Source organism: Ochlerotatus camptorhynchus, unplaced genomic scaffold, assembly GCF_037179485.1.
Source record: "Ochlerotatus camptorhynchus isolate MF236.1 unplaced genomic scaffold, CSIRO-AGI_Acam_v1.1 ptg000248l, whole genome shotgun sequence".
Taxonomy (NCBI): domain Eukaryota; kingdom Metazoa; phylum Arthropoda; class Insecta; order Diptera; family Culicidae; genus Ochlerotatus; species Ochlerotatus camptorhynchus.
Window position 1 is genome coordinate 2429555 of NW_027040738.1, and position 14706 is coordinate 2444260.

The 14706-nt window shown below is 47.1% G+C and overlaps 1 protein-coding gene across 1 annotated transcript in view; it reads right to left on the reverse strand.

The window, feature by feature from the left end:
* The window catches only part of LOC135704812 (RYamide receptor-like), a 409469-nt gene that overhangs the window by 380477 nt on the left and 14286 nt on the right, over positions 1-14706 (reverse strand). The window contains exon 3 of the mRNA XM_065226330.1: positions 13059-13257. Within this exon, the coding sequence (XP_065082402.1) occupies positions 13059-13257 (199 nt within the window). The remainder of the gene's footprint in view (positions 1-13058; positions 13258-14706) is intronic.

Genomic DNA, 14706 nt, shown 5'->3' on the forward strand with positions numbered 1-14706 from the left:
ACTTTCTAGATTGCAAGGATTTCAAGATATAACACTAACAAAGAAATTACAAATTCAAGCACACTAGCGCCACTTAGTGAGAAAATTCCGAACTTCTGTCGACCAACCATTAGGTATTGGTCCATTAAATAACTTCTCCCAAGACAGCAACTATCTAGATGGCAAGGATTTCAAGTTATAACACAAACAAGGAAATCATAAATTCAAGCACACTAGCGCCACGTAGTGAGAAAATTCCGAATCTCTGTTCACCAATCATCAGGTCTTGATCCACTGAACAACTTCTCTCAAGACAGCCACTTTCTAGAAGGCAAGGATTTTAAGTTATAACGTAAACTAGGGAATCACAAATTCAAGCATACTAGCACCGCGTAGTGAGAAAATTCCGAACTTCTGTCCACCAAACATTAGGTCTTGATCTACTGAACAACTTTTCTCAAGACAGTAACCTTCTATATGTCCAGGATCGCGAAATATTCCATGTTGGTCCCTATTAGGTCAAATCCCATATGCTACGTGTACTCCATTTACGCGATTCCCTCGCGTAAACGGATTCATTCGAGACCAACGTAAATGGTATTCGTGTAGACCGAGTTCGCGTTCTTCGGGGGAAGAGTGTATAGAAATAATTCTTTGTTTATCAAGCTGCAACCTATCAGAATTCTTAAACATCTGGGCGAAACAAAGTTCCCAAAACTTCCAGTTTGTTCCCAAATCAAACGCTGAAGTTCTAAGAGATATGCTGAACGTCTACGATTCTCCCTGAGCCTCTACAAAATTCTCTGAACTGTTCGCTGAGCTCTTACATTTTTTGCTGAACTTTTGCGAAGTTCCTTAAAATTTAAAAAATCCCAGCACTTCTATGAAGTTGTACGAAGATCCTCGAATTGCTACGTAAATCGCTTGACTTCTACAAAATTTCTCTGAATTACTGAGGAAATCACTGGACTTCTACAAAGATCCCTGAACTTTTAATGATTTCATTACTTATCTGCGAAGTTTCCTGATAAACTACAAAGTTCCTGAACTTCTACGGAGTTTCCTGTGCTATTGTAAGACAATTAAACTTTAGCGAAGTGCTCTGAAACTAAAAGAAGACTTTTGTGAAGTTTCTTAAAATTAAACAAAGTTCCATTAACTTCAACGATGCTCCCCAAAATTGTACAAGCTTCTCAAAACTTCGTAGTTTTCCCGAATTTTTACAAGCACCCTGAATTTCTTCAAAATTATCTGAAGCTCTACGAAGTTCATCGAGTTTATATAAAATTTCCCGAATTTCTTCGATGTCCTATGAACAACTTTTAAATCCCTGCAATTTTAAAATGTCTAACACACGCATACACACACACACAGACACACACACACACACTCACTCTCACACACACACACACACACACACACACACACACACACACACACACACACAAATGCATGGGCTTCGGTCACCAGGCGAGACACTGCAAAGGCCCTGACAGATCTGATCTGTGCAGGAAATGCGGAGAGAAGGGGCACGTTGCAAAAGACTGTACAAAGCAACCGAGGTGCATGCTCTGCAAAAAGGAGGACGGAAATGGCCATGTGACGGGAAGTTTCAGGTGCCCTGAGTTCAAGAAGGCGATGGTGGGCCAGCAATAATGAAGGTAACCCAAATAAATCTCAATCATTGTAACACAGCACAGCAACTGTTGTGGCAGTCAACAACGGAAACAAAGTGCGACGTTGCAATCATTGCAGAGCCATACCGAGTCCCTCTCGATAATGGTAACTGGGTGGCGGATAGAGCAGGAATGGCGGCCATACAAGTCATGGGCAGGTATCCCATACAACAAGTGGTGGCAAGCTCATATGAAGGTTTCGTGATCGCCAAAATCAATGGAATCTTTGTATGTAGTTGCTACGCACCCCCGAGATGGACAATTGAGCAGTTCCACCAGATGCTAGATGGGCTCACCGAAGAGCTCATTGGACGGAGACCAGTCGTCATCGCAGGAGACTTCAATGCTTTGGCAGTGGATTGGGGGAGCAGATGTACCAACGCAAGAGGGTATAGCCTGCTGGAAGCTCTGGCAAAGTTGAACGTCAGTCTGGCCAACGAAGGAACCATCAGCACCTTCCGCAAAGATGGTAGGGAATCCATTATCGACGTTACTTTCTGCAGTACGTCGCTAATGGCAAATATGAACTGGACGGTGTGCGAGGAGTACACCCATAGTGACCATCAGGCGATCCGGTACAGTATCGGCGAACGAACACCGGTGGAAATGCGGAGGACGAAAGTAAGCGAGCGGAAGTGGAAGACGAAGGCATTCAATAAGGATCTCTTCATCGAAGCTCTAAGGGTAGACAACAGCGTCCCGGGCCTAAGCGCGAATGAGTTGACCGAATTATTAGCAAGGGCATGTGACACAACTATGCCGAGAAAACTGGAGCCAACGAACAGGCGGCGTCCAGCCTACTGGTGGAACGAGGAAATTAGCACCCTCCGTGCTACTTGTCTTCTAGCCAGAAGGCGTGCTCAGAGAGCAAGAACAGAAGCAGACAGAGAGGAGCGCAGGGTGGTGTTCCGAGAGGCCAGGGCTGCACTGAAACGAAAGATAAAGCTGAGCAAGTCAAATAGTTTCAAGGAGTTGTGCCGCGATGCCGATGCCAACCCCTGGGGCAACGCATACCGAGTTGCGATGGCGAAGATCAGAGGCCCAACGATGCCGGTTGAAATGTGTCACAACAAGCTGAAAGTCATCGTGGAGGGACTTTTCCCACAGCATGACCCAACGAACTGGCCACCTACACCATATGGCGAGGTAGATGAAGACAACGTTGAACAAGTCTCCAACGAGGAACTCATAGCAGCAGCGAAAGGGTTGAAAGCGAATAAAGCTCCCGGCCCGGATGGAATTCCCAACGTGGCGTTGAAGGCGGCGATTCAGACGTTCCCGGACATGTTCAGGATGGTGCTGCAGAAATGTCTGGACGATGGTCAGTTCCCTGATAGGTGGAAGGTACAAAAGCTTGTGCTGTTGCCGAAGCCCGGAAAACCGCCGGGGGATCCTGCATCGTATAGGCCAATATGCTTGCTGGATACTGTAGGAAAGCTCTTAGAGAGGATCATCCTCAACAGGCTGACGAAATGCACGGAGAGTGAACACGGATTGTCGGAGAGACAGTTTGGATTCCGGAAAGGGAGATTGACGGTGGATGCAATTCGGACAGTGATTGACAGAGCCGAGAAAGCTTCCAAACAGAAGCGGAGAGGAAATCGATACTGCGCCGTGATTACGATCGATGTCAAGAATGCATTCAATAGCGCCAGCTGGGAGGCCATCGCCAAGGCGCTCCATAGAATGAGGGTTCCAGGCTACCTCTGCAGGATTCTAAGTAGTTATTTCCAGAACCGGGTCCTTGTCTACGTGACAGACACGGGGCAGAAATCGCTTAGAATCACGGCGGGGGTTCCCCAAGGCTCCATTCTAGGTCCCACGCTGTGGAACGGAATGTACAATGGCGTGCTGACGCTCAAGCTGCCCAAAGGAGTTGAGATCGTTGGCTTTGCGGACGATGTCGTCTTGACGGTAACCGGTGAGACGCTGGAAGAAGTGGAAATGTTGGCGGCTGAGGCGATAGATACGATTGGTAACTGGATGCAAGGAGCGAAGCTGCAGATAGCCCACCACAAAACAGAAGTGATGTTGGTCAGTAACTGCAAAGCAGTGCAGCGGGCAGAAATTACCGTTGGAGAGCACACCATTGCTTCGAAGCGCATGCTTAAGTATCTGGGAGTGATGATCGACGACCGGCTAAACTTTAATAGCCACATCGAATATGCTTGCGAGAAGGCGACGAAGGTCATCAACGCAATAGCCAGAATCATGCCGAACAATTCTGGTCCAAGCAGCAGCAAGAGACGTCTTCTGGCTAGTGTTTCCTCATCAATACTAAGGTACGGAGGTCCAGCCTGGATTGAAGCGCTGAAAACGAAGCAGAACCAAAGGAAATTGAGCAGTACGTTCCGGCTCATGGCCATGCGAGTCGTGAGTGCGTACAGAACCATTTCGATGGAGGCAGTATGCGTTATCGCCGGTATGATCCCAATCGGCATCACCTTGGCGGAGGACTACGAGTGCTATATGACGAGAGAAACCAGAGGAGTACGAAAAATGGTGAGAACGGAGTCGATGGCTAAGTGGCAGCAGGAGTGGGATGCAGCAGAGAACGGTAGATGGACACACAGGCTAATACCGACTCTTTCGACCTGGGTGAACAGGAAGCATGGAGAAGCCAACTTCCACTTGACGCAGTTCCTGTCTGGTCATGGCTGCTTCAGGAAGTACCTGCATCGGTTCGGACACACAACGTCACCCTTCTGTCCGGAGTGTGGGAATGTGGAAGAATCACCAGAGCACGTGGTCTTCGAATGTCCTAGATTTGATGATGTGCGAGAGGATATGCTCGCCCTTAGCACGGAGAATGTCGTCGAAGAAATGTGTCGAGAGGAGGGCACCTTTAACGCCGTCAGCAGAGTAGTAACGCAGATCATGTCAGCGCTGCAGCGAAAATGGCGGGAAGACCAACTAGAAAGTAGTAATGTGCTCACACAAGTGCGAACTGAAAGCCGAAGCCGGGAGAACTCTCCGTCAGAGTAGGCTGTATCCACCACCAGGGATAACCGAGTAGAACGTGACGCTGGGAGATAAATGGCTCACAAATTGGAGAGACGATCAGCGAACTGGAAGCGCCAATTAGCTGAGGTAAAGTGAGGTGCGTAATGCACGGCCCCCTCCGAAGTAATACGACAAGTGGTTCCGGGGGAAAAGGGCAAGGCGTCTAAGGAGCTTTTAGTGCGGTAAGAATCCCACACACCGTGTCACCGCGACTGTGCGCCCAGTCGTCAAGCGGTGGCACGATGGCCTTTTTGAAGGTTTCCTCCTTGCCAAAAAAAAAAAAAAAAAAAAAAAAAAAACACACACACACACACAGGGCTACAAATGGTGAATTGACAACCTGGGAAGAGCGTTTTTCCTATCTCTGGTCCTCACAAGTTCCTACCTCACACCTCCCCGTGGTGTAGCCTGGGCAATGTTGTCCTTCTGACAATAGCAAAGTGAGGGGGTGCGACGCGAACACTGGCGCGGTAACCATAACACGGCGATCGAGGAAATGCTTCGTCAACCCGCAGGAGTGCCAACCGGCACATTAGGATCGACGCCAGTAAGATCCTTATTACGGCATACTGGATACGGCATGGAACTATGGACACGACACGGCACAATGGATTGGATACCACGCTACAGGGCTGACAGTCGTGCTATTCTGCTCCCTAAGTAAAGAAGGGTGACACCTTCTTGAAATGGCGAGTGGGCTAATAGTGCGGCTGCCCCCGTCCCGGTAAAACCTTGGCAGGCCTCCGGATACGTTCAAAACTCGTCACCAATTGGTGATTGGTGAGTAGTAGACTCAGATGTAACATTCCTGACTTACGCCGATCTGGCTCTGAACACGGCCCCCATGAAGGACCGTGTCAACCCTAGCATGGCCTCCCTGCTTGCATAGATAACCATGGGATCACGATAGGCGACTACATACAACAAGTGGAGATAGCGGCCCGGAGGGGGGGGGACCCAACAGAATGAAGAAAAACGGAGAAAAAAACAAAAAAGAAGAAAATGAGAAAACCCAAAAAAATATGAAGGACGACGGCAAGACGCCAGAAATTTAAAACGGAGGAGCGAACGTGTTCGCAAGGAGCGGGATATTGCAGAGATCACCAGTGTTGAACCTGGAGGCAACAGCGAGTTCCAACAGCAGCAGTAAGCCCCAAGGTGAGCAGCAAGGGCACCAAGGAGAGCTAGGTCTTATGCTAAGCCAGGTGTTCACACCGAAATCCAGCAGTAGCACACCCCAAGAAGGATTGCAGCTTGGGAAGACCAAATTGATGGAGGTCAGGAGGAGGATCAATGAACTCCATGACTTCATCAAGGATAAGAGCAACGTCCACAAGGCAATAAAGGAAATGGTGACGGGCATCAAATCCGCCATTATTGCTGCCGAACGTGAACAGGATGCGCTGAGGACGAGGTCCGTAACTGCCGAAAGGGCACTGATCGAGGCCAAGGAGAAAGCAGCAGCTGAAATACAGGAGACGCCAAAGGGACCTCGAAATCCACGCTTGGAGAAGAGGAAAAGGGAAACTCCAGGAGAGGAAGAGGAGTTGAAAAAAGTCAAGAACGACAAAGAAGACAACAAGGAGGAAGGCTGGCGTACCGTCGAGAAGCCAAAGGAGAAGTGGAAAAAACGGAAGGAAAAAGACGTGAAGAAGAAAGCTGAACAGAAGAAGGAGATACCCAGGACTCGTCGGGAGCGAAGTAAGGGCGATGCTCTGATCGTCGAAGCTAAGGACAAAACGTCGTATGCAGCACTCCTCCGGAAGGTACGAGAGGATCCGGAGTTGAAGCAACTAGGAGAGAACGTGGTGAAAACCAGGCGAACCCAGAAAGGCGAGATCCTCTTTGAGCTGAAGAAGGATCCTGCTATCAAGAGCTCAGCCTACAAGGAGCTCGTTGAAAAGTCTCTTGGCGAAGGGGCGAGCGTAAGAGCTCTATCCCAGGAGACAGTGGTCGAGTGCAGGGACCTGGACGAGATCACCACAGAAGAGGAGCTAAGAAGTGCGTTGAGAGTGCACTGCGATCTGGGAGATGTCCCGATGTCAATCCGCATGAGGAAGGCGTACGGCGGCATGCAAACGGCGGTTATACGGCTTTCGACAGCTGCAGCGAATAAGCTGTTGGAGACGGGCAAGGTCAAGGTTGGCTGGTCATTGTGCTCGCTGAAAGCCACTCCTCGGGTTACCAAGCCATTGGAGCGATGCTTCAAGTGCATGGGATTCGGTCACCAGGCGAGGAACTGCAATGGCCCTGACAGATCTGATCTGTGCAGGAAATGCGGAGAGAAAGGCCATATTGCAAGAGGCTGCACGAAGCATCCGAGGTGTATGCTCTGCAAAAAAGAGGACGGTAACGATCATACGACGGGAGGCTTCAAATGCCTAGCATACAAAAAGGCGATGGCAGGCCAACAGTAATGGAGGTAACCCAAATAAACCTCAATCATTGCGACATTGCTCAGCAACTGTTGTGGCAGTCGACAACAGAAACAAAGTGCGACGTTGCAATCATTGCGGAACCGTATCGAGTCCCTCCCGATAACGGTAACTGGGTTGCGGATAGAGCTGGGATGGCAGCTATACAAGTTATGGGCAGATACCCCATTCAAGAAGTGGTTGCGAGGTCATACGAAGGCTTCGTCATCGCCAAAATCAACGGAATCTTCATGTGTAGTTGTTACGCACCCCCCAGATGGACGATGGAGAAGTTCCACGAGATGCTTGATGGACTTACCGAAGAGCTGGTCGGACGACGACCGGTAGTCATCGGAGGAGACTTCAATGCTTGGGCAGTGGAGTGGGGAAGCAGGTGTTCCAATGCAAGAGGGCACAGTCTGCTGGAAGCTCTGGCAAAACTGGAAGTTATGCTGGCCAATAAAGGCACCAGCAGCACTTTTCGCAGAGATGGCCGAGAATCCATTATCGACGTTACTTTCTGCAGTCCGTCGCTGATGGCAAACATGGATTGGAGAGTGTGCGAAGGATATACCCATAGCGACCATCAGGCGATACGATATGGCATCGGTCAACGGAATACTGTGGCAGTACGGAGGACGAGAACTTGTGACCGAAAGTGGAAGACGAAAGCTTTCGACAAGGATTTGTTCGTTGAGGCACTTCGTGTGGACGGGAGTCCCGTAGATCTAAATGCGGACGAGCTGACAGAAACGTTAGTGAGAGCATGTGACACGACCATGCCGAGGAAACTGGAGCCAAATAACAGACGGCGTCCAGTCTACTGGTGGAACGAGGCACTTAGTACTCTCCGCGCTAGTTGTCTCAGAGCCAGAAGACGTGTTCAGAGAGCAAGAACGGAAGCAGACAGAGAGGAACGAAGAGAAGTGTTTCGAGCGGCCAGGGCCGCTTTTAAACGAGTGATTAAGCAGAGCAAGTCGAACTGTTTTAAGGAGCTGTGTCGAGACGCTGATGCCAACCCCTGGGGCGACGCATACCGAGTCTTGATGGCGAAGATCAGAGGTCCAACGATGCCCGCTGAAATGTGCCCAGAGAAGCTGAAAGTCATCGTGGAAGGACTTTTCCCGAAGCACGACCCAACAACCTGGCCACCTACACCGTACGGAGAAGGAGAGGGAGATAACGTCAAAATCACCAACGAGGAGCTCGTAGTAGTGGCGAAAGGATTGAAGGTGAAGAAAGCTCCCGGTCCGGATGGAATCCCCAACGTAGCGTTGAAAGCGGCGATCCAGTCATCCCCGGACATGTTCAGGATGGTGCTGCAAAAATGCCTGAACAAGGGTCACTTCCCTGACAGGTGGAAGATACAGAAGCTAGTGTTGCTGCCGAAACCAGGAAAACCGCCGGGGCATCCAGCATCATACAGGCCTATATGCCTGCTGGATACACTCGGAAAACTCTTGGAGAGGATCATCCTAAACAGGCTGACGAAATACACGGAGAGTGAGCACGGATTGTCGGAGAGGCAGTTCGGATTCCGGAAAGGGAGATCGACGGTGGATGCAATTCGGACAGTGGTCGAGAGAGCTGAAAAGGCGTCCAAACAGAAGCGGAGAGGAGATCGATATTGCGCCGTGATAACGATCGACGTCAAGAATGCGTTCAACAGCGCCAGCGGGAGGCCATCACCGAAGCACTGCATAGAATGAGGGTCCCTGACTACCTGTGCAGGATCCTGAGGAGTTATTTCCAGAACCGGGTTCTGGTCTACGAGACAGACATGGGACAGAGATCGATTAGGATCACAGCGGGAGTTCCACAAGGCTCCATCCTTGGTCCAAAGCTCTGGAACGGGATGTACAACGGCGTGCTAACGCTGAAACTGCCCAAAGGAGTTGAGATCGTTGGCTTTGCGGACGACGTCGTCTTGACGGTAACAGGCGAGACGCTGGAAGAGGTGGAAGTGTTGTCAACCGAGGCAATCGACATGATTGGTAACTGGATGAAAGGAGCGAAGCTGCAAATAGCCCACCACAAAACGGAAGTGTTATTGGTCAGTAACTGTAAAGCGGTACAGCGGGCAGAAATCACCGTCGGGGAGCACACCATAGCCTCGAAGCGTGTGTTAAAATACCAGGGAGTGATGATCGATGACCGGCTAAACTTCAACAGCCACGTCGAATATGCCTGTGAGAAGGCTTCGAAGGCCATCAACGCGATAGCTAGAATCATGCCAAACAACGCTGGTCCCAGCAGTAGCAAGAGGCGTCTTCTGGCCAGCGTGTCATCATCGATACTGAGATATGGAGGTCCAGCCTGGGTTCCAGCGCTGGAAACGAAGCAGAACCAAAGGAAACTGAGCAGTACGTTCCGGCTCATGGCCATGCGAGTCGTGAGTGCGTACAGAACCATCTCGTCGGAAGCAGTATGCGTTATCGCCGGTATGATCCCTATCGGCATCACCCTGGCGGAGGACAGCGAGTGCTACAGGCAGAGAGAAGCCGGAAGAGTACGGAAAGTTGTGAGAGTGGAGTCATTGGCTAAGTGGCAACAGGAGTGGAACACGACGGAGAACGGTAGATGGACACATAGACTAATACCGATTCTTTCGACCTGGGTGAACAGAAAACACGGAGAAGTCAATTTCCACCTAACGCAGTTCCTGTCTGGCCACGGCTGCTTCAGGAAATACCTGCATCGGTTCGGACACGCAGCGTCACCCCTCTGTCCGGAGTGTGGCAACGTCGATGAAACGCCGGAGCATGTGGTCTTTGACTGTCCAAGGTTCGAGGCAGTGCGAACGGAGATGCCCGTCCTTAACGTGGAGAATGTCGTTGATGAAATGTGTCGAGAGGAGGACTCTTGGAATGCCGTCAGCAGGGCAGTCACACAGATTATGTCAGAGCTGCAGCGTAAATGGAGAGAAGAGCAGCGATCTAGCAACTCCAGCTAGCGCTGAGAGTACGACAAGTGCATGAGCACAGCCACCCCCCGAAGTAGTCGCTTCACAGTGGTCCCGGGGGGATCCAGGCAGAGGAGAGAGTAAGGAATGGGTTTTAGTGGAGCTGCACTAGGCAACTAGTGGATACCACACCGTGCCACCTTCACTACAGGCCAGGCTTCTTGAAACTTTCCTAAACCTTACTATAAAAAAAAAAAAAAAAAAAAAAAAAAAAAAAAAAAAAAAAAAAAAAAAAAAAAAAAAAACACACACACACACACACACACACAATGCGTACTTTCCAATCTTCCCCAACTATTCACCTAATCGCCTCTGCAAAACCCATTTCCTTTATAAGTTCAATAGTTCAGTTTTGAAAGGGAGATTGTTGCGCTGCCAGTGAAATGTTTGATGCTCAAAATATACAATTCTAACGCTGAAAATGTTACAGCTACGGAACTGTTTGGATTGCGAATGCTACCAACAGCTATAGTATGTAAGTATATTGTTAGTTTCTGAACATTAAACTTTCTTATAATTCTAGGTTATCCTGATATTCGATGCCACTTTTCTCGATTACAAATGTTTGTCGTTGTTTCTTGTTTATAAAACTTATTTAAAATCAAATTTCAATCAATGGTTAGCATTTGTAATGATATCCTTATTTGGGAATTGCAATGCCGTTTTCTATAGTTATACATTTTTTCGACAATCATTAACAGGCTAGATGAGCCGAGAGATGAGCTATAGTCGGGTGAGGTTATGTTTGATAGAGCTGCTGCAGACAGGGTTGCTTCCACTCACTTGCTATAAAAAAATATTATTCGGAATTATGCAATCATTAGATGCAATAATGCTATGTTGTACTTGTAAGTAACAAGAAGAAGTAGTAAAGTATGTGCTTGACTCATAAAACCTGTCATCTTTGCTTTGAGAGCGTCACAATTAGCGATCTTATGATTCGTGAGCGTTCACTCAGAGTGAGCGCTCACGAGTCGTAAAATCGCTGATTGTGACGCACTGAAAGCAATTTTGACAGATTTTATGTGTCTTACATATACTTTGTGACCTCTTCTTGTAACTTGCACGTACTAATTAGTATTATACTATATCATGATTTCATAATTCCGAAAAACATTTTTTATAGCAAGTGAGTGGAAGTAACTCTGGCTGCAGAGGTCATATCAACAAATTTCTATTAAATGGGTACGTTTACCCATTTTTGGGAAGGTTCACTTTTGACCAAACTGGGTAGATTCTACGCATTTTTGATTAGTTTTCAAGCAGCGTGTACTGCAGCATACATGAAGTAGCAATTTCAGATGAAATGGGGCATTAACTTCCAAGATGTGTGTTATTGAAAATTCGAAGTGGAAGTGCATGTATAGCCTACGTGGTGGCCATTTTTTGACTCTACAAGGAATCACCTATAGGAGATTTTAAGCCGTAGGCTTGTTCATCTCCATACTCACCCACTGAATAACCTCACTTTTAGCATTTTTTTAGTCGAATTCGGCTCACTTTTGGGTAACTCTTATCGGCCGTGCATTAAAGGATGGAGGACTTTTCATCCTTTCGTTTTGCTGCGGGATTCAGGTGGCTTGGAAAACGATGGCGACGACGACGACGACGACGACGATGGACTAATTTCTTTTGTGTGGGTGGATTTTACTGCAGAAAAGTTCTAAGCCGACATGATCCCACACGGACAGGTGCCGGCAGGAAGGTGAAAAGAAAATATATTGGTGGAATCAACAACACACGACTTCATTAAAACCGGCATAAATAAGGTACGGAAGACGTTGCTGATGTCATCGTCTAACGGAATCGTCCTGCCTAATTGAGTGTCATCGATAGTCGATAAATCAATTGCATTCCTTTCCACTTGACATCGTTAGATGAAAGGACATTTTCATTTTTGTAACGTTTATGAAGATGGTTATGAATGCTCGTTAGTGAGGAATTTCCCAGAGCCGGAAACTCAAAGGACTTATTTCCTGGAAAATCTTAACCGTAGAAAAACATCAGTAAGTGATTGGAAAGGAAATTTGTAATTTGGCATCTTTAACAAAGCCGAGAGCGGTGTCTTGGGCATAAATGGCGAACGCTGGCACGCGACTCGCACATTTATTCACATCAGACTGGCATTTTTATCGTCGGATTATAAAAAGACGCCCACCCCTTTGCTTAGAGCATAGGCTACGATTGGAGAGCTAGCAACACGTGGCATGAAAGCTGCAAAGGTTAGCCTTAATTCAAGAGTGAATTTTCAATTCGCGTCAATTTGTGGAAATCCACGCAACCTAACACTGCCATAATGTTGGGGAAACTTTTGCTGGTGTTAGTTTGAATATTTGTTCATAAAATCAGATACGGCTATTTGAAGCGTCACTCTTGAATTACCAAAATAAACTTTTCAGCGCCCAAAAAATACCTACCTTATTCGGGAGACGATCCAAGCTTTGCTTTGAAATTTTACTGCGCACCCAACTCGCATCGTTTCTGTACATATTCGCAAACAGTCCCCGATGACCTGACAACGGTCGTTCGAGACACAGGGCAGGCAAAAAAAAGGGATAATCGCAAGAGTTATCGATGACATGACAGATTTTCCCATTTTCGGCCTTCTGCTTTTGCGGTCTTTCCGCAAAGTCATTTCTCATCAGAGGCAATCCTTTTTTCCCCCCCGAACACGACGTTTGATCCTTTCGCCGGCATAATCCAATCTAAGACTCATTATTGCTTTTTGATTATGGAGATCAATGGAGGTAATTTATTAATTTCCATCATCGACATTCGCATAGGGGTAATAAACGGTGGAGAAGTTTCTCTGCCTGCTTACTTCTAACAATGGATGAGTGTCGGAAAACTGCAAAACCTTCGTCATCGTCATTAATTAGCGCTGGAATTCACCCGACCAAGAATCATACCATCTGCAACTGGGACTACCCGTCGAGGGAGACGAAGACATTAACGTGAAGTCCATAATTAACAACAAATGAAACTTGATGCTGCCCGAAGTTTCAAACTGCCGGTGGCACTTACCTTACGCTTCGATTTGGCCATCCGCTGGTCCCGGGAATTTTCCGCCTCGCCGGGGGGCCGTTTTCCCCAGACTACAATGGCGATGCGGGTGTAGGTGTAGATCAGCACCAGCAGCGGTATCACGAACTGCGTTATCAGCACGGTGGTCGTGTAGTAGCTCTCCTGTTCCTTCGAGGGCCACTCTTCCTTGCAGATTTTGCTGTTGTTTGGAGTGCGGAGAAGAACGAGAGAAAGGAAGGAAAATGAAAGCAAATTTGGTAAGCTGGTCTATTTATGAGAGGTGCTTGTGAGCAAGAAGTTGACGTCCCACGGGACCGGACGTCTGAATTCATAATTCCTCTTTCGGAGGTTTTTAAGTGGACTAAGAGAGGCACAGTGTTGTGATAATTATTGATAGCCTTCAAATTCCAAGCTGCCGTTAAGTCGGAACCAATGCAAATTAATGAAAACATCGCGCATTCAAAACACTTCTGTAACTTGGCGGCTTCTTCTGGGATGCATCAAATATTGCTCTAGGGTTTCTTTGAAATTTGCCTTGGTAAGCTTGTGAGGCTCTCTTGGCTTTCTCTGTAATTTTCCACGCAATGAACTTGGAAATCTTTACAAAATTCATCTGGAGCCAAACGATTAAACTTCCTAAAAATGTTAATCATGGATTCCTCCATCCTTTGATATTTTCATTGATCTTCACTGAATTTCTAAGAAACTTCTGCAAAATTTGTATGGCATTCCCTTAAAAACTCCTCAAGAGTTCGCCGTAAAATTCCGCGTAAATTCCTATTGGAAATCCGTGGAATCCTTTTTAATATTCCTCTGAAATTCACCACGGAGTACATCGGTTATTTCTCTAGAAAATTTCAAAAAATATAGCCCCGAAGTTCTTCTTGAACTTTCAATATTCTTCAAGAGTTCTGCTCGTCATTCCTCTGGAATTCAATAAGATCTGCAATGTAATGATCCTGGCTTTCACAGTATGATGGGAACTCGGTGTCCAGAAGGTCGTGAGGTCAAAGGTCGTTAGTGCGTAGGCCGTTAGGCCAAAGCAAGCATAGGAAATCACTTACATTCATTTCGTGCATTCATTTATAAGGGTAGGCAGTATAAAACGGAATTGTACGGAATTTCACGAAACATTTAGGTTTTGGCTATGAAAGCAACAGAATTTTGAAAGTTTAACATGCGGAAAATGATTTTGCATACCAGATCTCTCAGTTGAATATAGTATTTGCTGTTTGTGATGGCTATTGCCAGAAATTTAACAAAAAAATGGTCTGGCCTTTAGACATTAGTTCTAATTAAGGGGTAATAAACTCTGCCCACCTCAATCTGTACCGGTTGTTTTAGCGGTGCCAAAAGCTGTGCCAAATGCCACGCTGAAGCGTGCCAATCAAGTATCCCATGAGTTTGGCAACACTGAAATTTTAATGACTTTTAAAGGCTAACTAAAAGTAAATTGGTACGCACAAAAAGTCCTGTAATTCGTGATTCAATAAGTTTAAAAAGTCAATTAATGGTTGATTTACAGTACTTTTATTAAAACTTCCAGATTACAGCATTATATGGTTACATTTCTCCAGTTCGAACGAAATCTCGAATCTTCCTCTAAATGGAACCCATCAGCGCCCGAATTTGCTGGATGTCCTTGACT